Genomic DNA, 21,191 nt, shown 5'->3' with positions numbered 1-21,191 from the left:
TTTTAATATCCTTCAGCGAGTTTTCCCAGGGATGAGACCTAGTGCAATCAAATTTTTATACCATAAACCTACTGTGTTCCAAATTTTGTGAGAATCGTTAAAGCCGTTTTCGAGATCTGGTGACATACAGATATATGAACATAAATATTAACAGAAATTGCTCGTATAGGATTTTCATGGTTCTTATTGTTCTAGAAAGGATGTAGGCTAGTTGAATGTGATGGGATTACTATTTTGAAGCAGCAAGAGATCGCTTGTATTTCTCATTCTGACAGTGGAAAATTACGTAATGAAAAGCACTGGCCTGCAGTAACTTGCCGACCCTACTTTCCCGCCTACTAGCCCTTTGGAATTTATGGATGCATAAATTACGTTATGAACTTAATTTATAAACGTAGTCATGAAAATTTCTGTTCATGGATTTGCCAGTTTCTAGTACATACATATTTTTGTGTGGATGAAATTCAATAACTAATTTATGAAAATATAAAGTAGAGTAATTACGTTATTACGATGTAATTACTTTATCTGTCATTGCAGAAAGCTCACGAAAATTTTGATGGTAGAGGTACTATTTATCTCATCAATATGATTGAAATTATCAAGTTTTAAAATCAATATCTACAAAATGGGTCGAAAACAATATGAGATTGATGTTTCAAATGAGTGCAAATACCTCACACGTTCAGAAATTCACAATGTGAACACAGTTGTGTGAAAACACACATTAAGAAATAACATGAAAAATGATTTCTGTATCTCAACATGGCACAATAATTTTTAGATGAAAACTCGTAATAATGTTGGTTGAATTTCCTTAATCAATTGATTAGTGACTAGGAAAATAACTAGGCGAATAGAGTCTAAATTGGCAAAAAATCATACTCACTCTTCAGCAATAAGGTACTCTGGGTCTTTCTCTTCCTGATCAGCGATATTGTTGGCCAACCTGTGTTTGAGAGCATTCCTCAGTGACAGGAGATAGCGCCATAGACGCTTCTCAAGACTTGAGTTGAATGGTTTCTGGAGTTCTGAGTTGGAGAAAACCTTCGCACAAATGAACGGAATTAAAAAAAAAAACAATGATGAATGAGAATTATCACAGATACAGTAGAAAGTTGTAGCTCAATCCATTTAAAATAACACACTTTTTCTATGTATTTAAACACGACATGCAGTGAAATATTAAGTAAATAATTAAAAACTTTTACCAGAGAAAACTTCTATAATACTGCTCTAATAAAACTGCTATATTTACTGACTGAAGTACTTTCGATCGTCTAGCGATCATTTTCGACAGAGAAAATGATCAGTGAAACAGTGAAAAATGATCATTTTCACTGTTGAAAATGATCGCTAGACGATCGAAAGTACTTCAGTCAGTAAGTAAAAGCACAGAATACAAATATAGCAGTTTATTAGAGCAGTATTATAGAAGTTTTCTCTGGTAAAAGTTTTTAATTATTTACTTAATATTTCACTGCATGTCGTGTTTAAATACATAGAAAAAGTGTGTTAATACAAAGCAGCTCGGAATGGACGAAGAAACCATCACATTTGAAATAATTCTAAAAACGATATTGCATTAAAAGAAAATTATTAGAAGAAAGAACTGCGGAAAAGAGCCTGTTTAGATGTGATCCTGTTTCTTGAACCAAATATCCAAAGAGCTACTTTATGATAAGAATCTTATGTCCTATTCAAATAAATCGAGTTAAGTAAGCTCACAAGAAAACTCTAAACTTTGAACCTGGAGCTTGAATTGAGTGCATTCAATTTGATAACGTATTGTTAGTATTAAATTGAGAAATGATTGTGACCTCTCTATGAATAGTGTTGAATTTTCAAGATATATGGAGAACAATATACTTTGAAATTGTAAATTCCCAAACAAACTAGAGAGATTCATAGGGCTCTTATGATCCAACAATGATCGTGGTTTGAAATTCAGAAACTGATAATGGGCTATTCAGTCAAAAAGTAGTGATGTGGAATCTGACAGGTGAGAAGATGAATAGAGTTTTGGAAAGAAAACGAATGATAGGCTGGCTATGTTAGCTTGGTTGAGAAACCTCGTTTGTGGATTTTATCACAACCTTCTCTAGTTTGTAGTCCCTGACTATAGCAACTCCACCTAAAAGTAGCTTCAGTTTATCAGAACGAGTTGAATGCATTGAAAAGCGAGTAAGAAGTCCAAGATAGGTGGGTTAGAATGCAATGAGCAAGCAATCGCATGCTACATCTGACAGCTGACTCGAGGCCTACTTTTAAAGAGTTGACAACTCGTTGGACATGGCATTCATCTAGAAGCCATCACATTCAGCATTCACTAGATCCATGACACAGTATAAAATCCAAGAATATGGGTATTCTTTCATGAATAGTGTGCTTTAAGTTCCATCTAAAACTCAACTCTTTCTTATAATATTGTCGTTGATTAATGTACTTTTTTATAAATTTACCGGAAGTAGTTTGAAATGATGCGAAGCCAACTCCTGCGCATGCCTGAGACAATTGCCGTGATGGTCCTTGGGCTCGCAACTGCCGACCATGACTGCGTTGATGACGTCACATACAATGGAGCCATCCTCCCAGACGGCCTGCAGGTTGCGCACTTCCCGGCCACACATCGCCTCCAGCCAGCAGATCAGTTTTCGCTGCTTTCCTCGGCTGCCATCCAGACCTGCAGTCCACAAAATTTTATTCAGATTGAATGGCGTGACATCCACTTCATCAAGATCTCAGTTGATCATGAATCATCCCGGGTTGGCAATTTCAGTAAGTCAAGTATCTGCCATCCAGACAAAGTAACTGTCGACAAAATTACATTGAGATTGCTTGAATTGGGTGACATTCACTCCATCAAGATCTCAGTTCATCATGAACCATCCCGGGTTCGAAGCTTCAGTACGTCAAGTATCTATCCTTCAGGCTCCTGTTCCTCTCAGAAAGTCCAGTGGATACAGTACCATTTATTCAATTCTGATTATAAAAATGAAAAAACAGATTATGTATCAAAACCATTATTGATGTACTCTCATCAATAATATTGTTGAGTAAATAATTTATCTTTACGATGGGAAGTCAGATTAGAAACTTTGAAAATTGAGAACATTAAGTAGGGATGAATTGAATTGGGGAATAATTTTCGCACTCATTTATGAAATATTGCCATCAACTGTAGCTCGAGCAGTAGGTAGTTTTTGTTATCTTTGTAATGGTATGGAATAGTATTGGGAGGAGATATATCCGCCATATAATGGGGCTGATAAGTTTAAGATCATAGCGGTTGGGGTAGCTCTAATATTTTTTGGTTATAAACAGATTAAAGAATTGGAAGAGTTTATTAGAATGGTATAATATATGCCAGTAGATTATCTTGAAATAGTAGTGAGAGTTTTACAGTTCACTGAAAAACTGCAAGAACTGGAAGATCATTACAGATTGACAGAGGCTGAAACAACCGAAATTGGTTTCTTATTATCTCACTCAACAAATGATTGTGACAATCTCTTCTCTCTTCAACATTTATTCTCACTCGTCTTCTCATTCAATCTTAATCACCGCTAACCAAGTGCTAATAATTCACCAAATTGGTTAATACTGATCGCTTATTGCCCCAGTTATATCACCGAATATTGAGCACCAAATAAATCTGAACCTACAGCCATTATATCTGAACTACAAATCACGAGATGGGCTACTTAAATCTGAGGGATTACTGGTGCGGGAGAGACGCACATGTACCTGGTACTTTGGTAGGTGGTGTAATGTGTCACAGTAGCATTTTGTATGATAGATGAGAGGCAGGGGTTTGTTCGCTTCTGAAGGAAGAGAACAACACAGTAGTTATCGACTGGCAATATTTCGCCGATAACCGTTCCTAGCGCCGCGATTCATCCATATTAATTACGACACTGGTTGGGCAAAACACACACGCGTGCAATTCAAATGCATTCATAATTTAGTTTCGCCATGTATCTGAAATCCACAGATACCCGACTAACTGCCATACTCCATCCCTTTTGTTTTCATCGGTGAATCATTGTGCTTTCTCTTTCTACTCAAACTTGCAATCATTCGCTTGTTTATGAACAACGCAAACTGAACTTTGTGCTAAGCTCAACGCTGCCTCTGATTTGAACATTCAACAGAATGATATGTACTGTATGCACTGTAATTGAGATAAACTTTGTTCTCTTTTCATGAGCGGCGCGTGGAGTCTATAGTGAGGTTCACTGCTAACCGTCAGCATTGGAATGTTGACAGTAAACTGAATCTCACTATGATGATCATTATCAGATGATGTATTTCGTGATAACTTTCCATCACAGTTGATGAGGTGCTTGTTACTATCGATAATTGCATAGTTATTTTAATGAGGTTGTTGGAGTGCCACTGGAATAGGTTGGAACAAAACTGGTAGTTTCAAATAGTTCACTATCAGCAAATTCACTATTATTTGATGTCAGGGGATCATTGTGATTGTAGCGTTACGTCCATGAGAACACAGAAGCATTGCTGATGAAGTGTTGAAATGTTATGTTTTCAGTTATTTTAACGAGCTAGTTAGAGTTCGACTAATATTGATGGTAGTTAACAATACTCCTAGAATTTTGTCTGTTCGCCTTAGCTCTTGTTCCCCAATCATCAATGTGACATTGATGATATTGATTGATAAGTGGATAACGTACTTATAATGTTTGTTCATTGATATTTTTTCCAATCTACAAGCTTTTTAGATATACTTTACATGTTATACCATTTTCCATACTTGTTATAATTCCATACCATAATGTTATTAGATATAAATGTTGTTTTTGCTACTGTTTGCTACGGTTATGCTCGGATATATCTGATATTCTGATGTTATACTAACTTTCCTACTACTCCTTTACTGTTCGCTACGGTTTATGTTTTTTTTTGGATCTCATGTAATATTAATTTTCCCACAACTTCTTCACGAAGATATGATAAAATATTCTTAGAGGGTCGAGATGAATCTAGTTTAATCATTAAGTATTTTCTGTCACTAAATATATGATTTGTTTAATGTTTTTCATGACATATTTTGTGTTGTAATATTTTTACTTACTTGTTACGATGACGTAATACAATTTTATGAGAGGATTGAGTTGCCAACAGAGAACATTCCAGAAAAGTCCTGGGAAACTGGACACTGAATACCAGATACGTGACACGGTACTGTCTAGTATTTCCGGTGACGTTCCTGTAACAGAAAATAGACTTGAAGTAATTCAGGTTTGACAGTTTAATGTTGATTTCTGCTATATAAACTACTTTATTATTATGATTATTATTAATCAACTTTGATGACGAATTTATGATCAACGTTGATACGTAAAAATTAAGTTGATTGGAAAAATCTAGTAATGATTGAGCTGTAATTGATTAAGAAAAAGTCCAACAGCCATAGAGGATGCATACGCTTCCTGTATGATTATTCAATGTCTCAACTAAATCTAGAATGTTTATCCAAAGAGAAAGAGGGAAAGAGAAAGAGAGATAGAGAACGATAGATAGATAGATAAATGTCTTTTATTTTCACTTTATAACATTACAAAAGTCTCTCTTTCAAATTGAAAGAGAAAGAGAGAGAGAGAAAAAGAAAGTCCTGTCAATAGGATAGTTCTTGAACATGGTCTTCAAATTCCCATGACAAATTTTAGGTGATTCTCATTATCGTTGACGACCGTTTAACGATCTCAATAAAGAAATCGGAGTAGATTGGAGTCTTTGATCAGAATAATCACAACGAAGTAACTCTGACGATGAATGAAATATATTACGATTTGTCCAATTTTGATAAAATACCAAAAGTTCGGGGCTAATGAATCTGCATGGCCATCCCAATTTTACAAACTCATCCCGTTAAATTATCCAATCTGAATAGCTGGAGGCGAAAAGTGATCATTTTTGTATTCTCACCCCCGAAGACAATCATAAGTTAGTTAATTGAGGAAGTTGCTGCCGGCTGAATATAATGAGAGCTCGGTGAATAGAGTAATAGGGCAAGATGGAGATAATTTAATCTCCACTACAGGACTCCCCCTTCCCCCATCCTAACTTTCCAAGTAAAAGTCCCATGGGGTGATTTCCTTCCTCCTTGCTCCATTCCTGATTAACTATGCAGCTGAGTCGTTTTTTCTTTTCTCCTTTGGAAAGAAAATATCAAATATCTGATTAATCGAATGCTTTGGGACTTTTGGACTCCCCGAGCCGCGACGAACTCATTTTCATTCAAATTACTCTGCTGAATATTCAAACAGGGCGAAATGATGAAAACGTTGATCTAGCTAAGATCAACGTTGGCCGCCGATCTTTAACCGTCTCATTTTCATTTGTTCAAGTAAAATGCTAAAAGCTGAACCGGGCTGATTGAATCTCAAATATTGGGGGAAACCTGTGTTGAATGCAAAATAGGGCAGTCTTTTTCCAAAATTGAATTCTTGAAAATGTTTTGAGTGTCGTTTATTTTCAATCTTATGAAGGAGAATCTTGTGCAACAAATGTCTTCAGAGCACAATACTTAATTCGAACATACTGATAGGATTTCAATTAGGAGATGCTGGAAATGTCACCAATAGAGAGTGAAGTGAGATTCAGTTTCAACTGTCAAGACTTTTCATTTTTACATCAAGTGAATTTCACTATTGGAGTCGTTGTGTACCGCAAATTAAACAAAGCAACTGAGCTTTCTAGCACTTGCTGAATCGAAATTTCATGCGCATTCGCGTTTCATATATTTAAAAAACATTACTTTTAATTAATATTCAGTTATTAAGGTGAAGAATCTAATCATTATCAGGAAGCACAACTTTCGATAATTTCAGAGTTTTTTCATAGAACTTGCTTTTGACACAGAAAAGGGGAAAACATTGTTGATTCCTTTGTGCTTTTGATATATTCATGAAATCGAGATTCATAGTATCATTCATGTATTTACTAGTAGCTCTGTGAGCAATAAACCTCACGCAGTATTCTTATCCACAAGTACCAGATGTCAACTGTTTTAAATGTTAACAAACTCAGTTCACGTTTGAATTTGTATTCATCCAGTTCCGTGATGATCTTTCCATCTGATGAAAATTAATTTTTTAGAATAAAAAATATTATAATTTCTCCAGCATTATTTAGTTCATTTTTTTATTTTTATTCATCTATTAAATTAGTTTTTTCGAATGTGAGAAAATTGATACTGATGGGCACGCATAATAATACCATGACTGCAAAACAAAATATTGAAGCCAAAGACCTTAAAGCTGCGATTAGACCAAATTTATTGAAAAAATGTTAATAACTCAATCCTTTTAGATTAGCCTATATTAGATTGAACATAACTTATCATACACATGACGAACATATGTGTTTGTCAACTTCCGTTCAATCTAATAGAATCGATAAGGTGTAAACCCAGCTTAAAGATGCATACCTCTTTAATGTATTTGATTGGAACTATAGACCTTATACAAATACAGTAATAGACTGGCTTCTTCACACATCTGTGTAATCACTTGTCAGCTGATTTATGATGGATCATTCTATAGACTGATTTTTACTTTCCTTGCCCTATTACCATAGGTAAGGAAAGTATTGCTTTCCGAAAAAAAATTAAGGTACCCCAATTTCTAAATTTCTATACGTCTGTGTACACGATATCTCGTCTCCCAATCAACGGAATGACTTGAAATTTGGAACTTGAGGTCCTTACACTATAAGTATCCGACACGAACAATTTCAATCAAATGCAATTAAAGATGGCGGCTAAAATGGAGAAAATGTTGTCAAAAACAGGGTTTTTCGCGATTTTCTCGGAAACGGCTCCAACAATTTTGATCAAATTTATGACTAGAATAGTCATTAATAAGCTCTATCAACTGCCACAAGTCCCATATCTGTAAAAATTTCAGGAACTCCGCCCCATCTATGCAAAGAAGCTCGAAATTCGAGAAAATGTGATTATCCAACAATCAACTTGGCAACTGTTGATTCTATTAAATGATTCACTATGAAGAGATAGCAGACCTCGTATGTCTCCAGCGTTATTTTCCTGTCACCAGCTGGCTCAGATCTTTGTTTATAAGTAGACTTGAGATGCGCGTGAACACTAGCGTCAGGTGATTAATTTTCATACCAGCAAGGAAAGTTGTGTGAGTGTGCCACACCAGATTTTTACTCTAATATTGGCGTATGAAGGAGGCTCCTTTTTCCTTGCAATGCCATTCTTATGTGGAGAGATATATTGCCATCCATGTTGGGCGACATTCTTATGTGGTGCAGTATTTTTGATATGTACTGGAGTGGTTGCTAAAATCCCTATTTTGCAAATAAATTTGCAATAAGTTAAGGCCGTCCGGCTTGCAAATATGCTGGGTTCAGACCACAGCTCTAGCTCAGTAGTAGATGCATGAATATTCCAAATATAATTAATCACCACAGGGTTCAATGACTGGTGATCAATAATTCTTACCGCTGCTTCCGTGAAGTTATTGAAGAATACCAGTAAGGAAGTCAAAAAGGTAGTTGATGACTGATTATCAGTAACCACATACTCAATCGAGAATAATGAAGACCAACTATGTTTTATCTAGTTGATCCTTAAAATGCTTGTCATGAATACAGGTATGCACCAATTTACCCCTGTGAAATTCCTTGGGAACTTACAACGCCAGTTCTTGAAGCTCTCTGGATCCTTATATGATATACTGTAGACTTATTAATGTAACTATCAGTAAGATTTTTCTGGCTGAATATAATGAGAGCTCGGTGAATAGAGTAATAGGGCAAGATGGAGATAATTTAATCTCCACTACAGGACTCCCCCTTCCCCCATCCTAACTTTCCAAGTAAAAGTCCCATGGGGTGATTTCCTTCCTCCTTGCTCCATTCCTGATTAACTATGCAGCTGAGTCGTTTTTTTTCTTTTCTCCTTTGGGAAGAAAATATCAAATATCTGATTAATCGAATGCTTTGGGACTTTTGGACTCCCCGAGCCGCGACGAACTCATTTTCATTCAAATTACTCTGCTGAATATTCAAACAGGGCGAAATGATGAAAACGTTGATCTAGCTAAGATCAACGTTGGCCGTCGATCTTTAACCGTCTCATTTTCATTTGTTCAAGTAAAATGCTAAAAGCTGAACCGGGCTGATTGAATCTCAAATATTGGGGGGCAACCTGTGTTGAATGCAAAATAGGGCATTCTTTTTCCAAAATTGAATTCTTGAAAATGTTTTGAGTGTCGTTTATTTTCAATCTTATGAAGGAGAATCTTGTGCAACAAATGTCTTCAGAGCACAATACTTAATTCGAACATACTGATAGGATTTCAATTAAGTAATGCTGCAAATGTCACCTATAGAGAATATAGGAAGATTATTAGTTTCAACTGTTTAACATCGAGTGAATTTCACTATAGTAGTCGTGGTCGACCGCAAATTGAACAAAGAAACTCAGCTTTTTACAAACAATTATTTAGCACTGGCTCAATGACAATTTCATTTTTTTCGCGCAAGAGAAAAACATTCATTTTGAGCAACACTGTAGGTTCTCATGGAGAATTTCATCATTTTTGGAAGCATAATCTTCGATAACTTCCGAGTTTTTACATAGAACTTGTTTTTGACTCAGAAAAGGGGAATATGAATTGTTCTTCCGTCTGTGCTTTTGGTATATTCATGACATCGAGATTCAAAATAATATAATCTATTTATAAATACGAAAGGACTTCCAAGTTAGAAAGATTCTTTGCTAATTTAGCACACATATAATTGTGACAAATAGTTTCTTATTACAAGTAAAAAGTAAAAGTAAATTTTTAAGTATTCCATTTATAAGTATGAAAGGACTTCCAAGTTAGAAACATTTACTGCTAATTTGGCAGAAAAGTGTTTTACACAATCGCATTCACACTACACACGCCTACTAACACAATAAGTGATCTGGCAACAACAATTTTCAACCTACTCCAGTCTTGTCATAGTTGAGTAGGTCAATTTTCCTATAACCATGCTTGATTATTAATACCTGTATGTACCTTAAATGGAAGGTCTTTAAATACTAGTGTAATCTTGTTTTATACATTCTTCTATTCTTCAATATGTTTCGATTATTCCTATATTTTCTGGATAATCACATTTGAAAGGATATTGTTTTGTTTAGTTTAGGGTTCAATATTGGATACGAGCTCGAAAGTAAGTCACACAGACAACACAGATCAGATGTTGCCTGTTCAGAATGTAGAGAAATAGTTCGCTCCACTTCGAACAATATGATCCAACAAGCGTCGAATCAGAGGCGGCTGAACGCAATTAAATATGCTGATCCGGGCTGTATTGGAGCCAACAAACATATTGAATTATCCAGGAATATATGGACGTGAGAAGATGTTATTGGAGAGGGAGACTATGCCATAGGCTGAAGAGCCTAATGGTAGGCAGAGGCTCATGCTAATCCGGGCTATCCATATGCATGGTTGAGGGTGTATGCAGCTTGGAGAGGGGGGCTTCACTGTACATGGCAATCAAGAACTTAGACGTCGTCAAGATGCTGCTGCTCTGTCTTGTGACCGGAAACAATCCCTGCAGTTCCTGGAGAACTAATCAACTTACGTGAGTCCTTAAGGTTCAAATTGAGGGCTTCATTGAACATGTTTTCTTTTGGTAGATTCGGCTGTATCACTGTGTTGAAAAACCAGTCTCTTCCACCATAATATTATTTCAATCAGATTCTAACATTATTTATTTCATTTATCAATACAATTACAAATCATTCAGCAATGACTGGGGGAGAGCAACAGGCTTAGCCCAAAACCGCCCTTCTCCCAAATTTTGTAAACAGTATTGATTAAAAGTTTTGAAACAAAAACATTTTTGAAGCGGAAACACTTACTTTTTAGCAGTGACACATTTCAACCTATTGTCGGCCATATTCGGACTGAGATACTTCAAAATTGTTTTTAAATTATAGGCTGTATAAGCTCTTGAATTCAATTCAAATGGTTTGAATTAAATAAAAAATATAAGATGTATATTATCTGTTATTAGAGATTGTATGAAATAATCATCCTTGTATGATGATATGGGAAGTACATAGGCTATGTAAAGTAAGTGAGTTGTGGAAGCATGTGTATTAATTCGTTATTTATTAGAAATAAATGAAAAAATATAATATGTATATTATCTGTTATTAGAGATTGTATGAAATAATCATCCTTGTATGATGATATGGGAAGTACATAGGCTATGTAAAGTAAGTGAGTTGTGGAAGCATGTGTATTAATTCGTCAATCAACCTCAAATTATAATTATTGATAATTGATATTATTCAATGGTATTAGATGTATGCATAATTTGGAGAGAAATGAATGAATTCTTTGGGTATGAACAGATCGGTCAGATCGATATTTAGCTACCACCTTCCAGTGCGATCGACCTTTATGTAACTCAAGCAAATATAATATAAAAAGAATAAGAGTCATATAATATAAAATAATATAATAGTATAAAATATAGAAAAGTACGGTATGAACAGTATGACAGTGGATATGAACAGTAAGTTTACGTCTTAATTTCCGTTCAGCACGATGACATTTGAATGCTTCTATAATTGACAGACCAGGATTTGATAACATAAATCCAGAATTCCTTATCAACTGTGGAAAATATGCAAAAGTATGGCTGGCAAGATTTTTCACTGATATTATGCAGACAGGTAACATACCAAAGGAATTGAAGCAATCAAAAATAATAGCAATTTTGAAGCCTGGAAAACCTGCAGACTTGCCAGCAAGCTATAGGCCTATAGCATTACTATCAGTACTCTTCAAATTACTGGAAAGGCTAATCTACAACAGAATTTGTCAGAAGATCTTTGATGTAATACCAATTGAACAGGCTGGTTTTAGACCAAAGCGAAGCACCTGTGATCAAGTTCTGTCACTTACCACATTCATTGAAAGAGGATTCCAGGAGAGGCTTAAAACCTCCGCTGCTTTCATCGACTTGTCTGCAGCCTATGACACAGTTTGGAGGGAGGGTATGATATATAAGTTTCTTCAGGTAATCCCATGTAAACTGACAGCTCGTCTTCTAAACAACATGCTGAGTGATCGTACATTCCAAGTCATCATGGGTGCCAACAAGAGTACACAAAGAAAACTGAAAAATGGCCTGCCACAAGGCTCAGTCCTTGCACCTTTGCTCTTCAGTCTTTACATTGCTGACTTGCCAGAGACTCAGTCTAAAAAGTTTGGCTATGCTGATGATTGGGTACTAGCAACTGGGTCTAAATCATTTGAAGAAGCAGAGGAAGTCTTAACTCAAGATCTGGAAAAACTTGGAAGATATTTTCGACAATGGCGCTTGAAGCCAACGCCAGCAAGACAGAGGTTTCATGCTTCCACCTAAACAACAAACTTGCCAAGAAAGAACTCAAAATTCAATTTGAGAACACATTGCTCCTCCATAACAGCACTCCTAAATACCTCGGCGTAACACTCGATAGAACTCTCTCCTTCAAAGCCCACTTAACAAAAACAGCGGAAAAGTTGAGGACCAGGAATAATGTTGTTCAAAAGCTTTGTGGAACTAGCTGGGGGGCTTCAGCTTCAACCCTGCGCTCAACAGCTCTGAGTCTTGTATTTTCTGCTGCTGAATATTGTGCACCTGTGTGGCTAAACAGTCCTCACACACACAGAATAGATGCCCAACTCAACAATACAATGAGAATGATTAGTGGAGTCATCAAATCAACACCTACTGAATGGCTTCCAGTTCTAAGCCACATACCACCACCAAACCTGCGTCGTAAAAATGCTCTCATCAGAGAATTTGAAAAAATTTCAAATAACCCAGACCTGAGAATACATGAGGATATTGAAAATGCAAATAAAACCCGCTTGCGATCAAGAAAGCCACCAACAAAAACTGCAATCGATACTGCTACAGAACAGAACTTCAATTTGCTTAGTGCATGGCAGCAGGAATGGACTATGAAGCAGCGAGATCAAATCCCATGGTTCTCCCAAAAGCCACCAGGTTTTGGCTTACCAAGGAAAGCTTGGTCGACTCTAAGCAGAATTAGAACCAAGCACGGTCGATGTGGTGACTTGTTGTATAAATGGGGCAAAATACCATCGCCCTCCTGTGAATGTGGGGAAAAACAAACAATTGACCATATAGTGAAAGAGTGTGCAATCACAGCCTTCAGAGGAGGAACAGAAGAATATTTCTTGATGGCAACTCCAGAGTCAATAGCTTACTTAAACGGACTGGATATATGACAAGGGATTATTCCAATGATGATCCTGAAAATGGAATGGATACTGATTGATACGTCTTGAAAGCCATACGCTAAATAATAATAATATTGACAGATCAATTAGTGGCATCAATCGAAACAGAAATCTTCACCGCGAACCACTTGTTCTGTTCACATCTTTGAAGCCAAAAATGTAATGTGATAATATTGACAACAATGTAATGAGAGAACAAAGTACAAAGTGGAAGTGTAAATTAAGTGTAATCACAGATAATAGCAACTTTGGACAATGGTGATCCAGTGATCAATTTCAAAAGAGTGAACGAACCATCTTTCCATGTTATTTCAATTGTGAATTATTGTGAGTGTATAAAATTTTTATCTGTTTCATATAATCTGAACTGAGATACTAAATTTCTTTTCGTGAATACTTCCTACTCGTATTTTATGAATGTTCGTTAATTCAATGGATGTTTGGATTGACAAAGTTTACATTGCATCTATTCAAATGCCAAATTTTGATGAATAGAAATTGAGAATTCTTAAAATTTGATGCAATTAAATGATAATTGTGAGTGTATAACATTTTCATCTGTTTCATTTTATAATATGAACTGAGATACTGAATTTCATTTCGTGAATACTTTCTACTCGTATTTTAGTAATGTTCATTCAATGGATGTATGACAATGTTTGTATTGACAAAATTTACATTGCATCTATTCAAATGCCAGATTTCCATGAATATTGGAATTGAGAATTCTTGAAATTAAATGCATGATAACCGATATATTTTTGCACCTGATAGGATTACTGTGGATCTATTATGATATTGGAGTAGTAAAACTTGGTAAGGTTCTCTTTTTCAAATTTGGGTCAACAATCAATTAATATTTGAATATTTGAACCACGATAGTTCCAGATTAATGCATTTTCAGTTGAAAATTCAATTCTCTCCGTTATGAAAAAATGAAAAGTAAATCCTCTCCAGAAGGGACAGCACGAGGATAAAGACAAGCTGCAAAAACGTTAGTTGAACACGTTGTGCTTATAAGATGTCATGCCTCTCCTTTCTCCTGTACCTCTCCTTGTTCCCTTTTCTTCTTTTCCTCCTTTTTCTTCTCTCCTTCCAGCCAAGTCCAACAGGGGTTTATCGTGACAGTTATCGCCTTATAAATCCACCTTAGAGCATCCATTAAGCTCCATCGCAAAATGGCACAACACCAACTTAGCCTTGGATTCAAGTCTGCCACAAAAAAATTCTAGCCGGAAAAATAGATTACGTGAATGTGAGGGCATCTATTAAGGTTCCAAGATACTCGTTCATGAATGGAGTATATAGTTTTGAGAATATGATCATGATAACCACACGAATAACAAAATTCACTTAATTAGACTCAAAACATTCTTTACCTCAAACAAAACAGATGGATTCAATTTCTAGAAAGACAAGATAATGTACCTGATGTAACTGTATGTTTACTGTAAACACTCCGTTTCAATCTCTCACGTTATATAACATAAATATCGGGGGACCGAGCTTTGCTCTGGAGTGTAAAAGCATAGAAAATGTATTACGAAAGGAGAGATTATAATAACATTCATACAGAAATGTTCTATCTAATCACTGTAAATTGAGATTAATTCCCAGAGGAATGCAAAAATTTCCCTCACAAAGGCCCAGCTGCACAAAAGCCGGTTCAATTTTAATTTTGATTAACTTCACATGAACCAAATCAGAGAAGACCATTTCAAAAAGATGGATCTACTGGAATTAATCAGGATTGGAAATAATCCGGCTTTTTTGCAACCGGCATAAGTACCTGATTGTAAGATTACTAAAGTTCAACAGATGAGTCATAATTTTGACACAGTCCCACACACATGAACTCGCTCACTCACTTCCATCACCAACAGACGACGAAATAAATATTATCAGCTGTTTTTCCAAGGATGAATGATAATTATCCTTTTAATGTCCTTCAGCGAGTTTTCCCAGGGATGAGACCTAGTGCAATCGAATCTTTATATTATAAACCTACTATGTTCTGAATTTCGTGAGAATCGTTAGAGCCGTTTTCGAGATCTGGTGAAATACAAACATATAAACATCTAAACATCTAAACATCCAAACATCTAAACATCCAAACATCTAAACATCTAAACATATAAACAGAAGTTGCTCGTTTAATAGTATAGGATATGATATTCATTTATATATCCTATTTTGTAGTAGAGATATGCTATGTCTACTATTATCTACTATTATTATTCAAGTCCACCTTGCAATCTCCAAGTTATTACTGTTTGAATGAGAATGACTGTTGAGTTTTATTTAGAGTAAGGAGCTCTCACATTAAAAAAACTAATGTACTTGATGTGCCGAACAGAACATGTGTTCAACTAATGCATAATTTATGGTGAGAAATCAAAAACTAGCATTTTTTCAAAAATCCATTACTATATTAGTACAACTTATAATTGTCTAAAAGTGCGTACAGATCTACGCTCCACAAACACGCTCCGATCATTAACGTTACGAAACATTAAAGCTGCGTACAGATTCACGCGCCGCGAACACGCAAATTTCACTTTTGATCAGCTTTTTACATCAGCTGTATTTGTACAGAAACGGTAAGTTACCCTTATAAAAAGTTTAGCATCAGCTGATTATTGCTCGTGTTCGCGGCGCGTAAGGCTAGACGCATATCAGTTAGTCAAGACAAAACAAGACATGATCAGACACGTTCAGTCACAATACTCCACATAGTTGCTTATGACGCAACTCAAACTGATAAGTCATTGCAATTAGACATGCCACCATAACCAACTATGTGAAGTATTGTGACTGAACGTGTCTGATCATGTCTTGTCTTGTCTTGACTAACTGGTGTGTGCCTAGCCTTAATCTGTACGCACCTAATTCATTTTTCATCATTCAAACCCGGTTTTTATATCTGTAATTTCAATGCATTTCCAACTATACCAACCAAACATCACTGTTTCCGACTCATCCTACAAATCCAGAAACTGTGGGTGTTCAAGATTTAAGTACAGCAATGTAATTCAAAACATTCTATAGCGGATTTATCTTCGTATTGAATACATCCTCATCCCATATGAACAACTTCAACCAATGTGATGCATCAGTAGTTAATCTCAGAAAATGGTACCGGTTGTACTTGTACCCTTGTAGCGACACTCAAAGACAAATACCCAAGAAATTGAGTGTAGGGGGGGGCGAAGTTGTCAAAGCTGATTCATAGTTGGTCTTAAATGCTGCTATTGTGAGACTCACTTGAAACTGTCAGCATTGCTTGAATGGGAAGTATTGCTGACGACAGTTTAAAGTGAAGGAGCTTTGTGCGCGCTAAGCGTAGGTAGCCAACAACTCAACATAATTAATTCATGGTCGCTCTTCAAGTTAATCTCTCACAGGCTTCTAGTGTGCCGGAGGCTCTCAGTTCCTGGATCCTGGATCTGGTGTCCTTCCAGGCGTGAAATGGATGGAACGTTCCAGAAAGTTAGTCATTCCCCTTCCAGGTGCAACCTGGATGCTGCACACTTGATGGATAGGAGGATACACATTATCAATGTGAGTGTGTGCTTAGTATAGGGATCCGATCGCGTCGGTATCAAGGGATGTAATAAGCCGATTCAGGAAGATCTCTTGTGTGAGTGATTTGATGTGTGTTACCCTCTAAAAGCGCAATCGTTCACTGTGATTGTCTTCATCTTGATTGGATATCTCAACTATCGTTTACTCCCCCTTTGTTTGCTTGAGGATCACATTCAGTTCTGCCTTGATTCGATCCCCACAAAGCTATATGCATCACAAGTTGAACTAACTCATCCGTCCATATAATGTTCAGATAATATTTTCATTCGAAATGGAGGAGACATTCAGCAACAGTCGTGAGGCCCATTGACAGCTCAAGGCTGTGCAAAGGCTAAAAATAAACTTTCTACTGGTGATATTTTTCAAAGTTTTTCGATTTGTATATCATGAAGCTACCAAAATGAAAAAGTTTTTCAAGAAAACAAACATTTTGTTCGACTTGTGTTATTTACTCCTGTAATGTTAAAAAGTAGATTTGAGTGACCATGTAACTAACGTTAGGTGACATTGATGTCAATGATGTAATGATGCTGATGATGATTATGATAATGTGATATTGATACTGGTTCTGATGTTGAAATTACATTGTGTGTGTAAATAATAAATTATATGATTCACATTCAAGATGAAAATCTTATTTGATCTCTTACTGCACTTGTAACACTGTGAAATTCGAATTTTAATTTATTTTCTCTCGTTACTAGCGCTCCGCTTGTGAATCACAAAAAAGTATATTAAGAAATAGAAAAATATTCACAATCCGAGAAGAAACAATGACATAATGTAATGTTGACCCCCTGTTCTACAACTCACTAAGCTGTCCATGTTCTGCAAGTGTTTCGCTTTAATACGCTTGACAAGAACATAATTTTCCATCTTGTAACATTTCCGTCGCTCTCCCACAAAGAAGATTCCCATCCCGTTGTAAACTTTTCCATCTCATTTTCAACTTTCCCAACTTGCTGGAAAATCCAATCCGATAAGGCAGCTTCCAGGTTGCCACCAAGTGCTTGCTTACACTTACAGTGATCTTGTTCCACAAATTAATATTTTGTCAGGTTGACTGGAATCGGCCACTTGAATGGCGAATAACTTGATTGAAAGTCTGGTTGAACTTGGAAAGATTCTGATTTTCTAGGGGCAGCACCTTGAAAAGCTTCTGAGCCTCCATTACTAGCTCCTATATATAGGGTTACATTTATACTGGCATCATCTCTCGAGTTGAGAGAATTTTAATAAAATCGTAAGCAGGTGAATCTATTGCTGAGCCTCTCCCGTTCCATAGCAATGAGGAAGCAATTTGCACTCCACTTCTCGATGAATATCTATGACCCTCCAAATATTCCACTTTCTCTTACCTCTACTCCAATCACTCTCTCACTCACTCTTTTTCCTCCTTCGATCATTCTCTCTCACTCTACTGCGTTTCCTCTCCTTTCATAGCTGGCATCATTCCTCTGATTTTCGCTCAACAAATATTTGCAAAGTGCTCCAGAGATTGTGTAGATACAGGCACTCTTACTCTTCAATGTTCGCTCTCTTCTCAACCCTGTACCCTGTACCCTGTACCCTGTACTCTGTACCCTGTACCATCCTGTACACTTTCTCCTGAGCGAGACAGCAAACCTAAACACCGACAGCGATCAGATATCTATCTCAAACCTTCTCTGCTAGCTTCGTAATAATAATAGACCCGAAATGAGTTTAGCTACTGTCTCACCAACGTGTTAATCAACTGAACTCTGCTGATATATGTTTACTGTATTCTAATGGAGAAACATTCTTGATTGCTTTAGTTGGTAATGGATATCTTTATAGAGTTCTCTAAAACTCTCTCCAATACAGATCAATGAATAGATTGATGCCAAATTGGTACCCTGGTTGGGTAGTTGTATTCTGGTTGAGCTTGATATGCGGTGAGATAATGAGAATCTCAACAACTCTGCTAATAGTATTTCAAAATATGGGATCACAAAGTTCAAACCACTCTTCACATAACTCAATTTTCTTTCAATATAAAGTCTCACCAAATATTTCATTCAATATCAAGACTTGAAAATAATAAGATCCAATATGCAATGTTTGAACTGATTTGAGGAATCGAATAACTCTCCCAAACTCTCGTTTCTGAAACAACTTCACAAAAATGATTAGAATTGAACTATTCACATGTATCACAGTGATCTGGACCAACTTATCCTTACATTCCCCTGTTACCAATTGTATTGCATTGATTCTCCTTCCATTGAATACACTCATTGCCAAGATTGATAATATTAGTATTAAATGAATGAAAGATTAGAAACACTTGATATCAATAAATCACATGTGATCTATGAACGAAAGAGGCTATTCCATCCTAACAAATTTTCCTTTTTTTAACCAACTATTTCTTTCTACGAAGAACAATATCCTTCTCCATTGAATCTCGTTTCATCTCTTTTCCACTACTGCGTTCCTTTGTCTTTCCATTCTCAGAACTTTTCTTCCCATCCCTCTCAGCCCTCCATCCCTCTTCTTCACAATGTTTTAGACCATTTGAAACTAACTGAAACACAGTTTGTTTTCGACTTCACTTCAAGAGCAAAGAAAAATAACGACTGAAAACTTTGTTTGCATTGAGAAGACCCAACTCCAGAAATTAACATACTTCCGTCGTTTATTCTCTAAATGATGACAAGCTCGGTCTTTTCAACTGTTGAAATGCTAACCGAAAAAGTGGACTCTAAAATGAAAAAAAAGTTGAAAAACCAGAGACTCTCTAGAATCAAAAAGGGAAGAATACTTTCAAATACCTAGCCCACCTGTGAAGTGGGCTTGAAAGTCTTTGAAGCGATCAAAGGTTTTCAATTAAAAGTTTCTACATATATTCTCAAGTTTAAGTCGATGCTTGACTTGAACTTAAGGAAGGGTTTTAACTAATGATATTTTCGAGAGCGTCGAAAGTAGTGCTGAGTGCCTTCGCAAACTGAACTGTTCGCCAGACTTGAATAGATTTCGAGGACCCACTTTCGCAAACAAATTGCGTCTATTACACAACTTCAACATAACTATTATTGATACTTGAAGAGTTATTACAGTTTCTTGTTTGTTGCTTCGCGGCAGCAAAATATTCAAAACATGTATAACGTCTTAAAAAATGTTCTAAGTAATGCAGTAAAGTTGATTTTTCAACATAGTCAGAACCAATCTTTGAAATAGAATGTTTCTCCTTGTAGAAAGGAAGTTTGTTCAAGCTGAGAGACCTAACACCAAAGCTGGAATTGTATGTAGTAAAAACCTACTAGAAGAAGAGATGTAGCAAAGACAAGAAATAAGTTGATACCAGGGTGCCAGAAATATGTATTCAATAACACCATAATATAAGCCTGACTCTTGAATTGCAAAACATAAAGGAGTTGATTCCCATCAGTGTACGGTATATTGTATCATAGAAAAAATTAAACATATCAATAAAATTAATAAAAATAGAGAGTGAAATTTATATTCTCTTTGATTGTACTGAGCTTCACGTTTTCATCCTGGATTGGTCATTGATTGGAAGTTCATTACAATCATCGAGTTTGATTGAAGGTATTTTAAATAAGAATTATTTAAAATTTGAGTGATTAATGTATTATTAAAGTGTTCATTCTCTGATTAATCCTCTTCAAATAACTATTTTTCAAATTGATGATTGACTTGATGTTTAATGATGATTGATAGATTCCTGATCAATTCTTCATGTTTGACGATTGATTAATTCTTGTTTTCCCTGATCACGTCTAAGAATGTTTGCTTTGGAAGCAAATTTTTCAAGAACTGGAAGAAGAGAAAAAGTTTGTCGAACTTGAGAATGAGGTCAAAAGGAGTGAGAATTAATTAAATTATGTAAATTAAGACTTGAAGAAAAGATCGTGTTCTCTGCTAGGCCTTAAGATGCAATGAAGAGGGAAAGAGAGGCGAGCACTTGAACAGTTGAGATGGAGTACTGTAAGGAACTTAGCTTGTGTAAGGAAAGCCAAGACTTTCTACATCCACTTATCTCTGGGCGAAGCTTTTGGTTCAGAATAAAAATGGGGAGCTGGAGTTGGAGCTCCCTCAAATCGCAGTATTGGATTTGAATTTTACTTTTGGGGATGGATAGCTGAGAATGAAAATAGCGGTCATTCAGGAATCGTATAGGAAGAAATCAATATTTTTATTGTTTGTTCGATAATTTTTCTCATTATAAGCACAATAATCCTGAAACAAATCAATATATTACACAAACTATACGAAGCAAGGCTAGAAATTAGAAACAAGGCTAGA

At 36.0% G+C, this 21,191-nt stretch overlaps 1 protein-coding gene across 2 annotated transcripts in view; it reads right to left on the bottom strand.

Moving 5' to 3' along the window:
- LOC111051176 (putative leucine-rich repeat-containing protein DDB_G0290503) overlaps window positions 1–21,191 on the bottom strand; it is a 45,961-nt gene that overhangs the window by 17,898 nt on the left and 6,872 nt on the right. The window contains exons 2-4 of one of the 2 annotated variants that reach the window (XM_039434808.1): window positions 5,096–5,230; window positions 2,463–2,683; window positions 890–1,047 (exon numbers count right to left, since the gene is read on the bottom strand). In XM_039434808.1, coding sequence (XP_039290742.1) covers window positions 890–1,047; window positions 2,463–2,683; window positions 5,096–5,230 — 514 coding nt within the window. Of the gene's footprint in view, window positions 1–889; window positions 1,048–2,462; window positions 2,684–5,095; window positions 5,231–21,191 lie in introns of those variants that run through there. The other variant, XM_039434807.1, reaches the window with a different exon arrangement.

Source organism: Nilaparvata lugens, chromosome 8 (genome assembly GCF_014356525.2).
Source record: "Nilaparvata lugens isolate BPH chromosome 8, ASM1435652v1, whole genome shotgun sequence".
Classification (NCBI taxonomy): Eukaryota; Metazoa; Arthropoda; class Insecta; order Hemiptera; family Delphacidae; genus Nilaparvata; species Nilaparvata lugens.
This window is presented reverse-complemented; position numbering and strand designations above follow the sequence as displayed.